Here is a 21,786-nt window from a genome sequence, read left to right on the forward strand (position 1 = left end):
AAGAAACAAAATTCCAAACAAAATAAAATATATGCTGGGTGGAAGAGAGAAATCTAAAACAATGTACCATGCATATACTTTGAGATTCATTGTTTGAATTCAAACTTGAAATGATTATTTACCAAAATCCCTTTTCCAAACTATGGACCTATTCAGCAGAAATGATAAATAAAGTATTACACAGCCTGGAAAAAAACAAGCACAACTTCTATAGCAACAAAAGTATAAAAAATCCTATAAAGCTGCTGTGGTCTGCAAAAATTAAGGGTTTGGCAGTTTCTTCATATCAGGGTATTTCAATTGAGACCTGATATTACTATGCTTTCTTCCTGTTTTGTATCTCTTTAAAATAATAAAAATACTGTAAAAGGTTTCACTGTGCTGGAGACTTGTAGATTTTCTTCAATAGGTCAGAAACATGAAAAAACTTACTCTTCTCAGAATATTCAGAAGAAATGCAACCTCTCGTTCTAGTATTTTATTTACTCTTTCTATAGTCTGACCTGCAAAGTGTTCCACTGCACTGTAAATTAACTGAATGTAGCTAAATATCCTGAAAATACTATGCTAATAACAGCACTGACATACTCTGGTCAGCAGATCTAAGTGAACTGAATGATCAAAGAAAGATGACGAAGTCACTATTGCAAAATGATAAACACTTCCCATCTCTCCTGCTTTCTACATAAGGATTACACCCAAGTTATGTGCAGCATATGAAAAAAGCCAGCCAGAATTTCTGCTGAATAGGGTCCTTAAATGAGGTATGTCAAACAGGTGATCAAACAATGATATGTACACGAATTCTGTAGACTCTTACCACCAATGGGGTTAGCAGACTGTGATCCTGAACAAGTGTAAAGGCAGGATTAGGGTAGGGATTTATAATCCATGAAGAGGGAGGGAGCAGAGCAGATTAAAAAATGAATGGCAAATGGAAATAAGAAAGCTTTAGTCATTTCACACAGGAAAAAATGCCACAAGGGGGTTATGCTAAAGCAGTGCTATTAAGTAGCTTCCACAATTGAAGAATTAAACTCAGATGCTATGTACAAAGCAGATGAAGCAAAGCTGCACAAGCAAATTACAATTCTTCAGCTTTCTAATCAACAACTCAATGCTGAAGAATTAAATTTCCATTAAGCATGAAACTGTAGCCTGCATATTACTTGAAAAGAATATTACATCGCCAAAAAGGCTCAAGAAGTTCAACAGCTGAACAAAAATTACACACAAGATCAAAACTTTTTTTTTTTTGAGACACAACAGTAAAGGAACTGAGCTGCAGGTGCGGTGGATGACCAAAACAAAAAAACCAAATTCACAATGGCACAACTGAAAAGACTTGCATAGAATTTAATGTTTTCCTCTTTAAAAGTAATCTTGAGTAAAAGTAAGAATTTGTTTCCATTCAGAAATTCTCTGAATGATGACTGTAATGCAATTTTAGCAGACCCTGTTGAATTACCCAACAACCAAACTGGAAAGAAGAGGAAAAAAATGTAACCATTTTTTTCCATAGGTAAGAATAAAATAATGAGGCATTTACTTTATGTTAATTTAAAAATAGAAGAGGAAGAGTAAAGGGCTTTCGAAACCCTAAAAAAATATTTTTTCAAATTTCAAATTTGCAAGTCTTTCACAATTTTTGAACAAAAGATAGCTGTAACCCAAAAATTAACAAAAGCATCTGTGCTACAGTGGTTTTTAAAAAATACAAACTTAAATCTAATATGAAGCTATTCTCTCATTATATAAGCTGGGGAAGTAAAACAATCCCCTGTATGGAAACATCAAGCATCACGCTTCACACAATGCTGTGAAAATTTTCAGTCACATAAAGAAGCATCACCCAAATAGCTGGCATACAGTGCCTGAGAATTCTCCTTCGCCTGTCCATTTGTATTTGCCCTGTTTATCTTCCTTAAAACATCTCAGAATTCTTGTTCTCCCCCACTGACAGGTTATAATGAGCTATTTGAAGCAATCGGTTCTGAACAGAAGTAGTAATAAAAGGCTGTAAAGATGCATTCACGCATTTAATTTTCACACATCATCACATGTAGTCAGATCTAGTTATCACACTATCAATTTATCTCTTCAGACATTAATACTGTGCCAAAACGAAAGAAACCCTGTCATTATTAGTAGAAAAACTGAAAAGGCTTAATTTCGCTTCTCTGGATATACAGTTATTTAATGTTATATGACAATGACCATCACTAAAGTCTTATATTGCTACCTAAATTTACCCCCTCCCACAGACATTTATCAAACACCTTCACTTCTTAAGAATTTACCAAATCTATTTGGAGTACGAAGGTATTTTAAAAAAGCTTAATTCCAAACTTTCCTAATACTAATGAAAAAATTGTTACAGACACTGCTTATAGTTTCTCATAGAGGGGGAAAAGGGATCTGATGGAACTTCAGCTTCCCTCCCTCTTAAATTATTCACATATTTTTTGCTTATGATACAGTGTAGCCATCTGTAAAACAATTTTTGCACAACTTTTGTCCCAGCCAATAACTAGACTCATTTTCAGGCTTTCATTTCACAAACACTTCTGGGATTAGAGCACTGTCAAAGCTCTCAAGGGAACTACTTCTACAGAATTTTAGTATGCTACATTTTATCTGTTCACATCATTTGAAAGCTTTATTTCAGAAAACCTGCAAACACTGGATCAGGTTTGATCCAACTGTACTTCTTGGGAAACAAAATTATGCAAAACTGAACGGAAAGCGCTCTAACAGGAAAAAAAACAACTTCCACCTGTTTGTTTAACTTCTAAAAAAATTCTATTTTTTATAGATGCAATCATTGCTATGAAGACAAATGCTTCTGCCATTAAACACATTATTAAGGGGTTTTATTAAAGAAAGTGGATATGGTTAGTAATAGGGAAATAATTGTATTGAAAATTTCAAACCTGGTAAAATTTATTGGGTTTAGAACATTAGGCCTGACAAATTATACAAATGGGAAGTTTATTTTAATTTTATTGTGAATTTGGCTTCCTTTCATTAACTTAGTTGCATTTCACTTAATTAGACAAAGATAAGAATCTGAAAATGCTACAGAGCTTAGTCAGAAAATGTCTATTGGAGACATCAGATGCGTGGACAAATTGCTGTAGGTCAGCCAGTGCCAAACAATGTGAGGTAATCAGGTCTTTTTAATTAACGACTGAGTGCTTGGCTAGATCGAAAATGTCACATCTGCTTTGGTTACTAAACACACACAGAAAATTACTGTGGATTAGCTGACTCACATTAAATTGCCTGTTTTAACCCTTTGACTCAACACAAGCTAAGTAACTGATTGTAAAGTGAGGGTTTAGTATTTTTCCTTCAAAGGAGAGTTAAGTAAAGGCAAGAGCTGTAATACAAAAAAAAAAGGAGTTTATATTCAAGAGCTACAGCAGTGCCTAGCTTAAAGTGAAGATGAGTATTTCTGGCTGGAATAAGTCTTTTTTAAAAATGAAAAATTAGGTCTTGCAGGTAACACTGAGGACACCATTCAGCCTACTCGTTCTTGTCTATTACTCGTCAGTGTTTACTGGCCTTTCATGCCGGGGAGGTCAGAAAAGGGGGGAAAAGAATGTTGAGAAGTTATAATTGAAGACAGAATTTAAGGACAGATTTCACTTCCTGCTACATTATCTAATTTAGCTGGCAAACTGAGACCTAACCTAGTATTTTGTCCAGAGAAAAACAACATGAATCAGAAAAGCATGCAAATACCACTGACTCAAAACACTGAAAAAAATACCTTCATTTTGGTCTGGCGATGATGAACCTAAGGCACAGAACAACAACTCAGTATGTAGCCTTTTTTTAAAATTAACTTTGACTGTAGCCATTGGTCAATGAATATATGCTTAAGCATTTGGCCTCTTTATCAGGTATAACTGATAAACAGAAAATACATACGCTGAGATTGTGACACCACTTTGGTTCTACTCCGTCCTCTGGAATCTGTTTTAGAATTTCCAATACCAACAGAAGGGGTTGAGAGCTTTGATCGTATACGACCTAGAGAAGAAAAATGGCATTAAATCAGTTTTTCAGAGTCAGGTAGGAAGCAGAGCATCAGTACCATTTACTAATATTTTCTGCAGATAAAAGAAGCGCAATGTAACTCAATTGGCGAAAATTCGCTTGGGATAATTAGTAGAAATTTGAACACCTTGAGGAATTTAATAGCTGAGGAAGCAAAATACTTCTCCTCTGATGCTCCAGGTTTCAGCAAACGATTTGCACATTACCCCTTCAACACCCTGGACTGGCTAGCTACTTCTTCCTTCCACCATGTATGTGTTGATAACACTAAAAAAGGGGAAGTTTATTCAATACAATGCAATGCAAACACTAATGTTGCTGTATCAGGTCTCCTCATGAGTATGTGTGGTTGTAAGTCTACTTTTGCTGTCATAAAACTACAGAATAGGATTCTGAGCTTTCTTCCTAACTTCACTCCTCTTCTCAGAAATCGAAATACTAGCTTTTTATTACTGAAGATTCTACTGTCTTCCTGGCCACAGTCATACAGACTTCTACAGGATTTCCCTTTTAGAGCATTTTGCAAAAACTAAATACACTTAAGTACTTCTCATGACAACATGATATAAAGAAATACTACTCTCCCCAATAGATAGAAAAGCCAAGCAAGAAGACAAATCAAACTAAGCATCTACAAATAAAATAAGAGATTTATTTTTCTCTAGAATGCCAAATGGCAAATGACAAATTCTCTTGGGTTTGGTTAAACCTCTCTGCATTGTTAGCCATGTTCCTCATAAAATCCAACACATAAAAGGAAATTACAAAAGAAAGGAAGACCCCAGGTGGATGAATTATAGCTAACGGAAAGACCATTCATAAAAGAAAATAGCAGAGTTGTATACTGCATTTCCTAAGCCAGCCTCTCAAACAAGAGAAAAATGAAATCAAAACCAAACTCATGCTAACCATAACTCCTCTATGTTGCAAGAACTAACCCCAGAAAGTCTGTACAGGGTGGAGCTAGTTTAACAAGCTCAACACTTTCAAACACGGCATAATTAAAATATTTTCTAGACATGCTGAGTCAATATTTGACCTAAAAGAATTAGGCACACAGACTGTTATTTAGTTCTAGCCTCTTTAGGCTTTCCACAGCAGAATTTGGAGACCAACCAAGTTAATATTATTCATCCAAGTAGAGGGAATAGCCATAGATGAGAGTCTATAAGAAGAGAATCAGGATAAAGGAGGTTATTCACTAAACTATTAGAAAACAACAGACTTAGCAAGAATGGTGAGATTAACTAGTCCAAACTCTACTAGTTATCCCCGTGCAATGGCAATGTTTTCCCACTGAGTGCTGTGAGACTGCAAGGCATGTAACTGCATTCAGAGTTTGGCCCAAAACCTAGGAATACAGAGTGCCACTATTTCAATACTATGTTAAAATATCACCTGGAACCTGTTTCATCAATGTAAAATAAACCAGTTTGTGTCTGTGAGATAAATGAACTGTTAACTCATTTGGAGTCTCTTCATCCATTCACTAATGACAGGTTTAAATGTTAATAACAGATTGAAAATTAGCTTCCAAGTCTCACAGAAATGAGTAATAGTAGCACCTGCTTCCCAGAGTATGAACACATTTGATGAAATATTCTGTGACAAGATTTGCTTTAAAAAAATCAGCACAAAATTATAAAGCCCCTATATATTTATAGTAGAAACGTTAAGCAATGATACTTAAGACTGCAGATGAGTAATTGAGAATTAAAATAAAAGCAAAAGAATTTTAAAAATAGTAAATGACAACCAAGTATTAGATGCATAAGCTGTTAGCCCATAAGCCCGTCTGTTATGAACCTCCATAAAGCCCCAGAAACACCATGTTCTACTTTTAAAGCTTAATTTCTATCAATGAAAATATGAAGCTGAAAATATTAACTAGTCTAACAAAGTAGTTTCTTACCATCTTCAGAAGCTGTTCCTAAACAGAAAAAATAATAAAATACATGATATTCCAAACAATACTATGTCTTTCAAATTCCTTTTTGAGATTAATCTTGGGAATCTTGACAAATTTTATCAAGTCAAGAGAGCTAAAGTTTTTATGTTGCAACTCCATAATTGAAGTAAAATTATCAAGAAAATATCCATATGACACTGATAGCAATTTAAAAGAACACAAGGCACAGCACTGCCTTCCAAACTTGTTACAAAACAACAAAAAATTCAATAGAAATAAAATACATCTATGAGATCAGTCAACAAAATTACATATACAGATCAAAACAGACATTAAAAATACTGTAATGCAAGCTCTCCTGAAAATATGAAACATACTATTATGCATAACCTCAGAGAAAAACACAGTGTTTCCCACACTGGACAGTGCTAATTTGATAGGAACTGCCAGCAAGGAGGATTTCTCTGAATTAAGCCTGTGATTATTCTGAAGATACACATGCACAAGATCAAGTCTTGCTCAGAGACGTGGAAGGAATATGAGCTTGCTGAAATCACATCACACTTGAACAAGTATGCTGAGCTTAACAAGGCTTGATTTTTGACAACGTGAGACAGACAAGCCTTTTTCCCATCAGTACCTTAGGAACTGATGGGAAGCTGCCTAACTGCCAGTCCTTCCTCTAAGCTCCTTTGAGATGAATCTTATTATGGAATAAAATATATACCAGTAATGATAAAAATGTTAAATGTCCCTAAAAAAATATCAAAGGCTACCTCCATTTTTATTTCCACTCTCTACCACTTCTGCCTTACGAGAGAACTACAATAATGAAAACATCTGTTAGTGTCTTTGGCTAGCCTGAACTTAGCCAGATTTGCTGGGAAAGTTTTCTCATGTTACAGTATCTTCAAGGAACTATTTTTAAAAACTCTCTCTAAAATTAGTTCAGTGTAAATTTCAATGCTTCTTCACAAAAATCAGTTACAGTAATAGGTATGTAGGAGTGTCTCAAAGTTTTCCAATCAAATTTGTCAGTTTGCAAAAAACCAAAACCAAATACAATACCCAACCCCCGAACCCTGAGCTAGCCCTCCAAATCCAGCTCTGGAAGGCAGATTCTATGCAACACCTAAGCCAGGCTAACACACAGCTGCTCCTAAAAGGGGTGCTTCTGTTTCTCTTTCCTCTCAGCCTTGTGCTACCACCTGGTCTGGATGGTTAAAAAGGCTCATTGGCAGTTCCAAAAGCAAAATAGCAGAATATTATTCAGTTTTATGAAATCAGTTTTATGGAGTTTGTTCACCTACAGTAATTGATAATGGATTATCACAAGGTGCTAGCAAAAGAAGAGATAAAAAACATGTGGACAAAGTTAGTGGTAAAAGGAAAAAAGTTCCTCCTGGTGGTGGTGAGATCAGAACAGCTATATCATACAACTACAGCTGGAGGCTATCTTTAGATATGATGTGCAAGATGGAATGAACACAGCTTAGTTCATTCTATCTTGCACATCATATCTGAAGATAGCCTCTAGAACAAAACCCAACCTGTTACTCTGTGCAGCATTTCCCTTGCTGTTTTTAAACAGAAATGTGCAACATATCGTAAGTTCTGACTTCTGGTTAGAACAAAAGAAAAAGCCTACATGGTCCTAAGAACCTTTATTTCTGGTGACAATGTCCAAGGCTCAAGATTTAGCACAAACAGCTATAAATAAAGCCTACTACTTGTAGCCTAAGGAAACGTCATATGGAAATAAGCGATACAGATTCTACTATCCTGTACAAACCCTCCTCATTTTATAACTAGTCTTGACATCTTCAGTGCTCAAAACCAGCTCAAATTCTTTCAAGAAGCATCTGTGTCTTGAAATGATTCAGGATGCTGGTTTGGGAATCTACCTTCTTAGTCTTTTAATTTTTACGAGATACACGTGCTTCCAATAAACTACTCATTATTCCAAACTTGCACAGTTAATAAATACATGACACAAAATATTAAGTAAGCAGCAAACTTGTTAAGTGCTCATTAAGTGCTCCCAAGCAATATACTAGAACTAGAATCACCAGGCAGCAGGCTGGGACTCTGTCACTTTATTATATGTGAAGCATTATTTCCACACACCTGAAACAGACAATTGCTATAAGAAGCCTGATGCTCAACTGCTTTTCAGTCCCTCCATGTGTTTGTAACAGAGTGAATTAAGGAAAAGCAAGTGCTAAAACTAAGCTGGAATACTTGGTAAGCTATTTTAACAGGTAGGTCTTCTTCACAAATGATTCTTTAACAGAATTACATTGTGCTACAGAATTTACAGGCACTTAAAAATATGTAGCAAGGCTAGACTTCGATAGAGAAGTTTTCTTTGGTTTTGCTTTTTTTTATACTTAATTATGTGGTCAAGCATCTTCTGCTCTCCCACTGCTGTTCAGCCAAGTTACATAAAACTGTGGAATACACTGGAACTAGACATTTAAAAAGCATGTATTTAACTAGTTAAAAAGCAGCATGTAACAATTACAAAATTGCTCTGTAATTAGTAGAGCTTCTTTTAAAAAAGGGGGGTAATGCCAGATTTCTGATAATGTTTCCCAAAATTGACAAATAAAGCAATCACACATATAATAAGACATCAAGATTACACAGGAGTTAATGAAAACAGCATAGTAATTTGTTAATGAACAGACAAATATATTAAACATCAATACTTTACATAAAAGACACTTTATTAGATATTTAATAGAATTAGAGGACAGACTAAATAATTTCTTACCATCCATCTTGTCAGAAGTATCCTCTTTGTTGGAAAAGCAGGCAAAGAAACATGGAAAACTTAGTGTGTTAGAATAAAGGTGATCACAGCAGAGTCATAAAACATTAATTGAGGAAAATGCATTAATATTAAATACAGCAGACATGTTTATCTAATTAATGCATGTATAAGCTACCTTAAACAAAGTTGGTTTTGCTCAGTCCAAGGTACAAAATTACAAAACAGGGTACAAGTACCCTGCACAAGGATATTGATTCTCTTTGTATTTCCCAGATTTGAGACAACCCTTACAGTAAAACATTTACAAATGGTTTCATTCTTGGTGTAAACAGTTACTGAAGCATCGGTACATATGTATATCATTACTGAACAACATAATTATATTTCTTATGAAATTCGCTACTGAACATGAAGACCCCTCTGGGGTAAGGGACAGGAGGGAAAAAATAGCACAATTAAGACAGAGGACAAATGAGAGAAAGTTTCACTCTGGTTTAAAAGCATTAAGTATTTACCAGTTCAGCTGGAAGGTAGTGCATAAATATTCTGACAGTAACAATCAAAATTAAAATATTTAGCATGAGACATATATAATTACAGCTCAAGCTTCCTCAACAAGGACATTAATACTTAAGGATGTCAAAGATAGTCAACATTTAAAGTAACTAGAGAGTATCCTCCTGCTTCTAGAATAGTCTTTTAAAAACCATAAATAAGCAAGAGTTCTTCTATTAATAATGAAAAGGGAAGAGATGGGTGAACACAATTATGGATTACTGTGCTTATAAGCTTCTGGCCTTCTGAGGCTTTAAATCTGATAGCTTTGTAAGCAAAAGGTGGATGTTTCTCTGCAAGCCAGGCTGAAAATAAATTCAAGCTCTAGGAGACAATGTCATTTATTTTGGTACTGACTGCAACACCTAAAGGAAGTGGAAAGCATTATAGAAACACAATAACATTGCCTAGGCTTTTTCATACCATGGTCAGCAGCATTAGCTTGACAGTTCTGTCATTTAACTTTCCATATTTGGGCTACTATAAATAAACCCCTTCAAATGAACAGAGGGAACAACTTTACAAATTAGCCCATTTTCTGAAACATGGCACTTGCTTGGATTCGCACTCCATTCATTTTAAGGTTACCTTTTGAAAACTAAGAGTAAACAATACTTTGAAGCTAATCCACAACAGAAAACAGTCACACTGTCTACAAGGTATGTATCATCCAAATTACCTTACCTCACCTCAGTTAAAAAACTGTTAGGAGATTGAGCCAAGATCAATCAAGCAGTACAGCTTTTGTGTGATTGGAAACAAACCTTGGTCTCCTTGACTACCACTGCCCCTTCACTGTCTGCACTAAGATTTGACTTCTACTGTACATTGGCAGTATTACATTATTTTGCCATTTCAAATGACCATCATACTGTTGTCCACATGTGACTGCATCTGCTAGCAAGGTAAAGCTTTCCAGCAACTCAAATCCTTCAAACAAATAGGACCTGGACATTGCTGATTATTCCTCTCCCTCATCCACACTCACCCAATCAACAAATTACAAAGAGAATAAGCTATTTCTGTTATTTTCCTGCATAAACCCACCACTGTTTACTTCAATAGAAACCTCTGTGCCCTTTTCAACCCTTGCTTGCAAAATTCTTGGCATGAATCAGATATTTCTTTAAATGTTCTAAAAGCAAACCAATACTCCAATCAAGAGCTAATTTTCTGTGAAAATCTTAAGACAACATAGTCTCTTCATTTGAGCAGCATAAAGAAGACATTAACAGAGCAGGATCTCTCTCTTTTTTTTCCATTTGACTTTTCCTTCTGTCACCATGCTCTGTGGCACTTTTAATTCTCTGAATGTCAGCTTTGTATGAAGTTCAAAATATGTTCTGTTGCACATCAACACACACCAGGCAATACTCTGATCTTGGAAAATAATCATCCCATATTTTTCAGGCTTTTAGGCATTAAGTTAGGAGGAACTGAGAGTTCTAGAATTCTAGAATGGTTTGGGTTGGAGGGGACCTTAAAGATCACCTAGTTCCAACCCCCCTACTGTGGGCAGGGACACCTTCCACGGGAGAGGTTTGCTCCAAGCCTGATCCAGCCTAGTCTTGAATACTGCCAGGGATGGGACATCCGCAACTTCCCTGGGGAACCACCAGCGTATCCCCTCCACCAAGCAGCCTCACGTTGGTGTCCACCTGCGACCCAGCAGCTTCTGCTGCCCCCTCTGTGGGCACCAGAGGGAGCCCACATCCGAAACTGCTATTCCAAGTACCAAGTATTCCTTTTTGTGGGATTGCTTACACTCATTAACACTAAAATCAATGTCGTTCACAGCATTTCAAGTGGGCCCTGATGACAAAAAGAATCAACTCATTTTAGATAGCTTTTAACTTACATTTTGATTTTTAAAAGCACAACCAAAACCTTTGCAAACCACAGCCTACATGTATGCTAACCTCTACCCAAACACAATGTAAATCAGAAGAACCACGCAGTTTGTCTCTTGTGATCATCTATGGCTGTACTGACATTAGAACATGCCTCTCCTTGGTGATCTAGCTGGCACAGAAGCTGAGAAGAAAAAAAACAGTTTTGTGAACACTGAACCTCTCTTCCCCCATTGCTATCCCTACAGCATGGATAACCTAAAAATCTGTAACAAAAACATGTTCATAGTCCTTTACCATTCTCACTCAGCAGATGTTCAAGCACCTACACCACCATCACCATTATCAAATACTCTCCTGCACTGTTATCACTCGTAGCACTTTCTATGTCCAACAGCAAGTATCAATGGATAAAACATACACATAGTTCCATCAATGCCCTCAGAAAGAAATTAATTAACTCAGTGTTGTAAGTTATTGCGTAAAACACTTCTGTATTTCATGAAGAAGCCACCTCTTACTGCCAAGGTATCTCTTTAGCACTGTTGTAAAATACCAGAAGAGCTGAGAAAAATGGAAAATCAAGAGCCCTCGCACTCATTTCTATATTACTTTTACAAACAAAAAAAGGTCATGATCACCACATGATGTTAAGTAAAGGTACCACTCCTTCCAACACTTAATATTAATTCCAGATTAAGACATTTAAAGAGCATAGTATGGACATACTCTTTGCATTGGCATTCTTCTAGCACAAGAAAAATAAAGCATCTAGGAAACTTTGTGACTTACTTCTGAAGACCTGCTCTTTTGCCATACTCCAGTGCTATTAAAAACGACGACTGCTTTTCAAATACAGGAGTATTGTACAGTAACTTTCTGATCAAGAAAATCACAAGGCTATCTCAGAGCAGTGCAAAGGTGCTTCCCTTACCTAGGGAGGCGTAGGACCCCGGGGGCAGGCCGGCTGCTGACAGGCGCCCAGCTCCAGCTGTCTGTCCAGCAGCATGGCGGGCCTTCGCACCTGCGGCAGCGTTCACATCGATGTCACTGCGAGACCTCTGCAGGGTGCCCGGGCTTGGAACACCCTTGCTGCTGCCTGAAACTACCAGAAGAGGAAAAAAAAAATTAAAAAAGAAATTAGTTGATACTGAATAAAATTAATTATATTTAAAAGGTTAACATCTACTACCACCGCAGCATGCTTGCAGAAAGCACAGAAAACTATGTAAAAAAGCTTAAATCAAGTTATTATTAAACCAAGTATTACTGAGATTAAAAAGCAAACTAGACCTGGTATTGCAATGAACTGCTTAAAAAGGACAGTTTGTTTTACAGTAGTATTTATCTTCATTCAGCATGAAATTTTAGCATTATTTAATGCAAACCCCGTGTTCTCACCCTAGTAAAAATGACATGATTCTGAACCTTTGTGTGATTTATTACCTTATTCAATGCTTCACAAATATAAGAAAATTCACATAATTCCTTGAGAAACTGAAGGAAGAAAATGCTCCCACACTTCAGCTAAGGTAAAGCCACAGACAGGTAAGCTGAATGCATACTCTGAAGTGCTTTAGGGTCTAATCTTCAGTATTTTCATATTCACCTCCTATTGTTTACTGCATTTTAGCTATTCACTTCAGTTAATCTTAAGCATTGTTTTAGGTGTTCTAAACTCGACACCCCTTATCAGTTTCAGTATCCAGAAAACAAGCACTCTCAATTACAGTCCATTTGTAAAAAGCAGCTCAATGATTTATTTTCCAAGAGTTACTAAAACATTGTGGGAAAAGACACTAAACTTATTAAATTCTGAAAACTAAACACATAATTAAACTCTTTGAATTACAAATATGTGGTTTGGTTGTTGTTTCTTTCTTTATTTATTTAGAAAGACTAACAGCTACATGGGAACAGATGAAAGAGACAGTGAGTCTTTAATTTCCAATTGCCATAAGCCTAATCATGAACAGACCGAAGAATAATGTTTTGTTTCTTTGAAAGTGACTGTTCCATGACAAAACTCCAGCACAGATGATCAATTAATACCGAACTATTACTGAATTATGTCTTATACTTGAAACAACTGAAACTACATAAAACGTGAAGTGAGTGTGAGGCAATCTTAGCTCCAGGTAGTTTGTAGTGACACATACCATTATTTATCCTGGAAATAGGGTAGGTGCTGAGATAGTAAAATTTTAAGCTGCATTTAGAACTTTTAATTCAAAGACCATGAAGAACAGTAACTGTGCACTGAACCACCTTACCTCTGCCTGCAAGACTTGCTGGACTGGCTGCAGACCATTTAGAAGATAGAGGCCGACTGGAAAGAAGTCAATAAATCCAGTAAGTCTCATGTATCAGATGAAAAAGTCAACAATAAAAGAAAAAGAATAATCTTCTGTTCTTCTCTCCTTTTCAACCTTCTCAGCATATTTTAGAGAAATACTTTAAGTAGAGAATGGTAAGAAAACCAGAATTATCTTATCCTTTATATTTTATAAAACTACATCTATATCACAAAGCACTAATCCTTCAGTTACCGACAGGTACACTTCAAGTTCAGGCATTCCAGACTTGGTCACAGAAACATTTAAGGTGGTCAGATCAAGGTTTTAACCACAGGGCCGATCTTATAAATCAGCCATCAAACAAGAACAGTGGGAGCTACCCAAAACGCTTTATTTATGAAAGACATAATGTGAAGTGGTGTCTGCAGTAACAAGAAAAACAGGTGCCCAACTCATAAGCCTCTTCCAGTCCCAGATGTTTCAAGAATTAAGTTACAAATTTAAAAAGGAAGTGTTGATGCTTCCAAGCAGCTAGACTCCATTTCCCCAGCTGGAATGTAGAGGCTCCCATAATCTATAAAAGGAGAAAAATCCCATGCCTTTTCCTCTAGGTTTTGTCTTCATTTCCTTTTCACTGCAAAAACAAGTAGTTACTGAAGCACAAGTGTTCCAGTCTACTCAAGTTTAATTGTGAGCCCATCCTTTGGCCTGGTTTGGAAGGGTAAAATGCAGCCAGAAAGACCAGGGAAAAGAAAAAGACTGGTGGAAGAAAACATAATAGCATATTCACTGGTTGAGTATCTGATGGGGAAAGTTTGTATTTGATGGAATAGTTGAGTATTTAATCAACAGTCAAATTACAAGACGAGTCAGTGTCTCAGCTTTAGTACAAATAATTCCTCTAATTTTGAACCTAAAAGCAGAGAGAAAAGAGATGCCTCATACTGTATATTTACCCCAGTTATTAGCTCAAGTGCTCAACAGTAACATAGAGGTCAGCATCATTACCTAAATCCTCACAGAAGAACATGTGTTTGCAGCTTATTTTGAATAAACCTGCTTTTCTGACATGACTAACCAGTGTTTTGAAGGTACTTTGCCTCGAGTAAGGTGAGGAGGCTGAGGGAGAGCTCCTGGGTGCATCCTGACCTTACACCTTGCTTCAAACAGAAGTCCCAGACAACTGCCACAATCCACTGCAATTGACATTTTATGTAAGCAGTTTCATATAGGTAGGCAGAAGTCACCACATGTCTCTCTCATTCCACCATCTTCTTTAAAACGATTTTGGATTAATGAATTGTATGAGATGTAAGTTCAAAAGGTCAAAAATCACAGAGGATCAGACTTTTAGGAAAATCACAGCCGTATTTCCTAATTTAGCCTATACAGGGGGAGTTCAGCATCTATACTAAATGCCAGAAGTAAAATTTTGGGTAATAGAGTAAAAATAACATCCACCTGAATGCAAAGTTAGTAATAAAACAATTAAAATTTCATTCATTTCCAATATCATCATCTCTTCTATGTGCTTCTTATTTTACTCCTCACTTTCTGTACTGTAGCACTTACACATCTTGCAATATGGGAAGCAACATTTGAAGATTTAAGGATTTTTTAAGATTCTAATTTCCCTGTAATTTAGTTTTTAACAGTTTATTACCAGTAACTCATTAACAGCACTTTTATTTCCAGATGGGGGATACAGATTAATCTGAACAAGAATATTTCATCTTTGAATAAACACTTGTTTGTGGAAAATAAAGTGCTAGCAATTGCTTGCATCACAGAGAATTACTTTTTTAAAATCTTCTTTATAATTACAAGTATCATGGGAACGATAAGGTAAACCTCTGGTATTTAAGGCATTAGCCAAAAAAAAAAAAAAAAAAAAAGAAAGAAAAAAAGAAAAAAAAGCAACTTCCAGTATGCTGGAAGCAGTCTTTGCTTTCAAGTCAAAAGTGAGTAGACAAGCTCTCTGGTTTTGGTAATGAAACATCTGAAATATTAAAAGGTTGAAATACTTTGAGGAAGCGTTCTAGCCTTTAAAGACAAAAATCACTGCATACTACTACTACTACTTCACATTTTTGCTAAAAAGCCAGTAGATTTCTTTTGCTATTGGTACCTAAGCAAACTTTAATTTATTCAGCTCAAGATTGTCTATGCATGTCAATACACCACTGACTGCAGCACAGACCCACCCTGTAGTAACTGGCATAGCTGCAAAATACTGCTAATACATATTCAGTACAGTGAAGACGGGGGAAAAAAACCCCAAACCAATCTGCAGTCTGAATGAATCTCATTGTTGATGTCCCTTTTTCATGCTTGCCAGTGAAAAGAGATGAAAAAGGAATAACACCAGTATAGCTTTCCTAGAACCTACTCAGCACGTCAGAATGCTGGACATCAATATGAACTTTGATGATATCTTGGTGTTTAAAGCAGCTGTTAAGGAATGAATATATGAATACAGTGAGCTAAAATCCGGTTAAAGACTGCCCATGCTTTTCACCTTGCTAGGGTGATGCTGTCATATAGCAAACCACCATAGAAGAATTTTTTATTAAAAAAATGGGAAGTCGCAAAATAAAATTGCAGCTTTTCTGAATTCAACAGAAATCTGGATAATTTGCTTTTGAGAAACTGCATTTTTTTCTTGGCTCAGAAACAGTGAAGTGACCCTTACTTGAGGCTCTCCTGTGAGCTAGAGGATGACCTGTCGGACTGAGGGAGAGATGCTATACTGCCAGAATTCTTCAAGTAGGTCTGAAGGCTTCTTTGATAGGGCGGCTCCAGAGAATTGTACAGAGTCTCAGCTTCACTAGGAAAGTGATTTCTAAGGCCCAGATAAGCCCTGCAAAAGAGAATAACCACATGTAAATGCTCTATATTTTCTTTAAAGGGTGGAGTCAGGAAGTAAAGATTACAGAATGAACCATGGATGGGAGTGAAAGGAACTGAGACTATGTAAAGCATACAATGCTTATCAAATCATAAAATAAATCAGCTACATTGACTGAATTAATCTTTTCAAAGTAACTTAAATCCATCCTCTGAGTATCTCACATTCATTTACCAGTTCCGTGAAGAAACAAAAGGAATTATTTTCTGGCCTTCTCAGTAGTCAAAGTGCTGCAATTGTTTAAAGAATTAATGGGGGGAGAATGATTATGCAGCAATATCAACCTTTCTAACTTGTCTTTCAGTAGAATCATCACATGCTGCAGAACTGTATTGACTGACTCAGCTTTGAGGATGTCTTTTGAAAAAGAAACTAGGTAGTAATTCAGGACAGAAACATCAGTTTTCAACCAAACAAGCATCCTCCTCTTCAGCCACGGATAGCAGATCACCTTGGATTAGAGCCTTCTATCACTCATTTAGCACATGCAATTTTTCAGAGCAAAATTAATCAAAACTCACTTTCTTGCCTCCACTCTTGCTTCTGCATCAGCATCGTGAATGCCCTTCTTGATTGTTTCAACCAAGACAGCTGCATGCCTAGAAGAAAGATATTCTTCATGCTATTTTGCTACTCCAAACTCTAAGCAGTAGCTTTGCACTTTAATTAACATTTCACCAAGTAAAAAACAGCTGCAATACTAGTTCTTTCCAAGATATGCAGTAAACAAACACTTAAGCACACCAACGACATAACTGTACCTTCTGTAAAGGTTTAGGTCAGCTTAGTCCTTCAATCTAGAAGGATTTTAATCTACTTTTCTGACATATGTCCACCTACCACACTTATAAAGTTATTTAAAAATACCTTTTTTAAGACATCTGCCTTCCGGAAGTGGAAAAACTATTTCCACTGTTATATTAATAGTAAGAAAAGGGGAAAAATTAAGACCGTAAGTTTTCTTTCAGCTCTGAAAGCTTTTGGCATGTGAGTTCTAAACCTGAATACACGCTCAAAGAACAGCAAAGTACCCATCAGAACACAAACTTGTGAAGATAAACAAATTTTAATTCAAGGTAAGTTTTGGGCAGGAGGTTTGTTAATTGGGGTTTTTTTGGGGGCGTGGGGGGGTGGGAGTGGGAGGTGGTGGGTTTTGTGGGGTTTTTTTAGACACTGGCATAAATGAAGTGATTTCCCCATTGCTCCCTTTCTCAGGGGCACCTTGGAGGATAGAAATGTGGCTGTGGAGCTGGATGAATTCTTCAGAGCCTTCTCTGGATGCCCTTTAGTCTCTTTGCTCTTACTCTGTGTTTACACTGACCATCCTGTAGAACTGATGCACGTACTATTTCCCCATCTATCTGGAGAAGCTACAGTGTGTCCTTACTCATTACCACAAAAAAGTCCTCCAGCCTAAGCCCACTTGCCTTCTTTTACAGCAAAGACACAAACTTCCTCCTTCCAGGCGAAAAGACAGATGCTTACCTGTGTATGCATTGCTCACACGCAGAATAGGAGAGGCAGAGGGTAAGGAGAGGAGGCAACAGGAAGCCAAGGCTGGAACATGCAGCTCTCCTTCCCCCTGGCACCTGAATGAGCCACATGACCGGCTATGCTAGAAAGGCTGTCTATGCCAGAAAGGCTGGCCAACACTGAACAACATAATCCAATTAAAGGATTCAATAACAGTATTTCTGTCTTAAATTACATTAGCAGTTTATTTTAGGGGAAAAAGTACACTGGCCCATACCTTTCCAGTGAATGTGTTTGCCACTCTTGTAATAACAGGTCTAAAAATTCAAAGGAGCGCCTAAAAACACAGAACAAGTTATAATTAAATACTCATTTCTCTAATATGCGTGTGGAATAAACACTAACTTTCTTCTTTCCCCCTGAGGGAAATAAATGAAATAAAAGCTCACTTATCAGTCAAATAAGGGCACTGGTCACCTTACTGGAAAGTCAAAATACTCTGTATATTAAGCAAACATGCAGGCTAACTGAACTTAAAACTTCAAAATAGTAGATGTAGTTCAATTAATGATGTGCTGCTCAAGTCATGTTACTACACATACCCTATGTTAACTGTATTAGTCCTAAAATAACAGACATAAATTAATAAAGTTGAAAAAATTGGAGTAAAAAAAATTAATTAAAAAAAAAAAAACTTAAGACACAATATAATATTTCTATGGCAGTGTACTTCTGTCCCAAACACTATTCCCATCCTTCCATCTGCCATTACTGTGTGTAGCATAAAGGAAAACATGAGACCATTAGTACAGGGCTCTGCATATAGAAAGCACTGCAAAAGATTTGCTGGCACTGTATTAATGAAGTTATGTAACTGTATTCATTATTAATTTGGGAATCCTGACAATTTAGCAAAGTGCCAGTAGCAGAAGGCATACTTTTAAACTATGTCTGAAGCCAGATGCTGACAAAAAAAATCAAACTGACGCAAGTTAGGGAGGTGTAAATAACAATTTTCACACAGGTAGTGAACTTGACTACCTGAAACTACCACTTTTTCTTGTTATGCTGCATCTTTGACCTGCTCTGGAGGGACAAATTTGAGTTTTGTTCCGCACAAATCCTTTGGACACCAGCAAGGCATGGCAAGAACCCCTGAAATGCTTTTCATTATTACAACCCATCTAGTGTTTCGTTGTCTTTCCAGAAGAATGGAAGCAGTATGGAGACAATGCTTTCACTGATGCTCACTGGATTGTGAACTGCAGTACCAAAGCCACCTGCAGTCTAACGTTCCTCAGTAAAGCCACAGCATGTGGACGCACCAAAGCCCTGTGAATTGTTTTGCAGTCAAACCCGAAGCTGTGGCAGGTCAGTACAATCTGGGTTGAGGTAAAACTTGCTTTGAATGCAAAGGCAGCTCAGACTCAAAGGAAATAGTTCAGATGCTCACACTGCTTCCTACATACACACAGCGACATCACTTTCAGGACTAGTGGAGGTCCAGAAACAGCATTAACTGCTCTTGTGTGATTCAGTGCAGAAAATGACACTCTGTCAAAAAACAATTAATTTTTTCAGAAGCCAATCCAAGTGTTCAAGCATCGTGTCCTTGGAGAAAGCAACAAGCTGGAGATGTAGCTGAGTTGTTGAACATGACAACACATGGACGCTCTGTGTCCTATCTAAGGTAGCAGCCACCGTCTCAAGGCTGAAATTAATTTTTGTAGTTTACTGGGTAACAGTTTCATGTGTTCAGAGTTTATGGCCATAAATCTTCTAACACGTTAATTTTCAACATATGGTAAGTTGTTTAAAAAGCAACTGCTTTAATAATTTTCATTTATAATGTACTCACCTTCTAACTGCAACTGATTTTGAGGTACAGTTGCTTGTTATTAAAGGTATGAGTCGTGGCACATGAGTATGCTATCAAAAAAAGGATAAAGCAGTTAATGAGAAAAGCATTCCTGAATTCTGAATTTGTACTGTACTAATTAATTCAAACAGAATTAACAACATAATAAAAACTGCAATAATTTAAAATGCTTACCAAAGCTAAACCATAGAATACTATTAAATAAAAGACTGCTGTTAGCATGTCAATTGATTAAAGCTATTTTATTCCAAAATGTCAAGCAAAAACCACTTCCAGTGCCATCAACAATCACATCATGATAAGCAATACTTTGCTATCAAAAGTAATATAAGAAATTCAAATGTAGCTGCCTCCTCAAAGGAGTTGAAAGCTGATGCTATTTTAGTTTTGCCACAGGAAAAAAACCAGTAATAGATATACCCACCTTAAAAATCAGGTTTATAGAGCAGAAAGTGAATCAACAAATATGAAAATATAGGCATTCTTATAGGGAACAGTATGATTAGTGCTACAAGGACCAAACTTCCTTTAATGTAAAATATTTCAATAAAGTAATAAAAGCATTGACATACAATGCTTATGTACACAATCTATATGGAAACACCTAGCATCCTGATGGAAAAAGAAAACAAACTACGCATTAGATCAACTACATTAAATCCAAGTGAATTACAGAATTCTGAATCAAAGCTGCCTTACACTTCAGCTTTTCTTAACTAATTGTAGACAAAAAATATTAACAATCTGAATTCCAAGTAAGAGTAATGTGGTTCAACAAATCTATTTTCAGTTAATTTCTAGTCCTTTCTTGATTAAATACCTAATGTAATTTCTAAAACAGTCCCCAATACAGTGTGACACAGTAGGCTAATTAAAAAAAAATCCAAGATCTTAAGAAGTACAGTACTGAAGAATTCTTACTCTCCTACGTATCACAGCTGCAGGATATAAACACACAAATCATAAAAAAAGCAGAGATAATCATCAGCTCACAGAGTCCTGCCAATTTCAGAATTAGGAGGGAATTAATCAAAAATTCTGGAAGAGCCTAACAGTTACATTTGTTCATCTTGATATATTTTTAAACACAATTTTATGGGGTTTGTTTGTGTTTTGCATAGTTTGCAAATTGAAAAGAGGCATATGACTTCCATAAAGGGATAATAGGCAAATCAGGGGCAAAAATAAAATATTTTTACAGATGAAGAAACCTGTACATTCAAAGTCTTTGGAGCCATCGATGTTATCATCTCTAGAAAGTGTTTTGCAAAGCTATCAAAGCCTCAGGCTTGCTTTCATACCGTTTTTAAGACGGCACATTTCATCTGCTACTCCTTTGAGGATGTAATGATACATGCCTCCTCCCAAACCACACTGCAGATCAGCTGACTAACCTGAATCCCACCTCCTTCTGAAAAAGGCTTCTGCCAGCATGCTATCTCTCCGTGATTCCCTCCCTGCCCCCCACCTTCTTTTTTTTTAATTGGTTTCCTGATGTATTAAGAGTCAAAAAAGAGAAATCAGACTATAGTGTAAGAACTTCCTGGAGAAGAAATATGAAATCCAATGAAGGCACAAAGATGAGATGAAGGTCTTCAAGATCACTGGCATAATACAGCTTCCCTCTTTTGACGTAGACTCACTCTACAGCAATTACACAGTAAAGCACCAGGAACTGCACTGGCTGTCACTGGATTCTGGTGGGAGTTTTTGAGTAAAACACTGACTCCAAAAACTGAAGTATCTTGGGTCCTAAATATTCAAATGATCAAAGACCCCCTGACCAATACTCATTTAGTCCAAAGGATAGAAGTCCAAAGGGGCATAGGGCTGCACTTCTTTTCGATATTTAATTCTGAAACCTGAATTTTCTGCCAAAACACTCCCCAAAAGATAAACTATATTATCTCATTTTCTCATTGATACATTGTCTCATTTATTGGTTGGGTATTTGAACACTGTAGATAGGATTTTCTTGCTTTTATGCTTCCAATCCGCTATGTTAAGTCACAGCTAAGAAGAACAGAAATCTAAACAAAATCAGGGCAACTACAGCTGATGTGTAAGCTTGCCT

At 36.6% G+C, this 21,786-nt stretch overlaps 1 protein-coding gene across 50 annotated transcripts in view; it reads right to left on the minus strand.

Moving 5' to 3' along the window:
* CLASP2 (cytoplasmic linker associated protein 2) overlaps nt 1–21,786 on the minus strand; it is a 146,168-nt gene that overhangs the window by 41,766 nt on the left and 82,616 nt on the right. For 19 of the 50 annotated variants that reach the window (XM_048298200.1, XM_048298090.1, XM_048298235.1 and 16 more), the window contains 9 exons: nt 19,692–19,762; nt 18,111–18,170; nt 16,882–16,959; nt 16,145–16,312; nt 13,429–13,484; nt 12,090–12,260; nt 8,751–8,774; nt 5,978–5,995; nt 3,937–4,038 (listed from right to left, as the gene is read on the minus strand). In XM_048298200.1, coding sequence (XP_048154157.1) covers nt 3,937–4,038; nt 5,978–5,995; nt 8,751–8,774; nt 12,090–12,260; nt 13,429–13,484; nt 16,145–16,312; nt 16,882–16,959; nt 18,111–18,170; nt 19,692–19,762 — 748 coding nt within the window. Of the gene's footprint in view, nt 1–820; nt 848–3,775; nt 3,803–3,936; nt 4,039–5,977; nt 5,996–8,750; nt 8,775–12,089; nt 12,261–13,428; nt 13,485–16,144; nt 16,313–16,881; nt 16,960–18,110; nt 18,171–19,691; nt 19,763–21,786 lie in introns of all 50 variants that reach the window. The other 31 variants (XM_048298153.1, XM_048298091.1, XM_048298050.1 and 28 more) reach the window with 8 other exon arrangements.

Source organism: Corvus hawaiiensis, chromosome 1 (genome assembly GCF_020740725.1).
Source record: "Corvus hawaiiensis isolate bCorHaw1 chromosome 1, bCorHaw1.pri.cur, whole genome shotgun sequence".
NCBI lineage: Eukaryota > Metazoa > Chordata > Aves > Passeriformes > Corvidae > Corvus > Corvus hawaiiensis.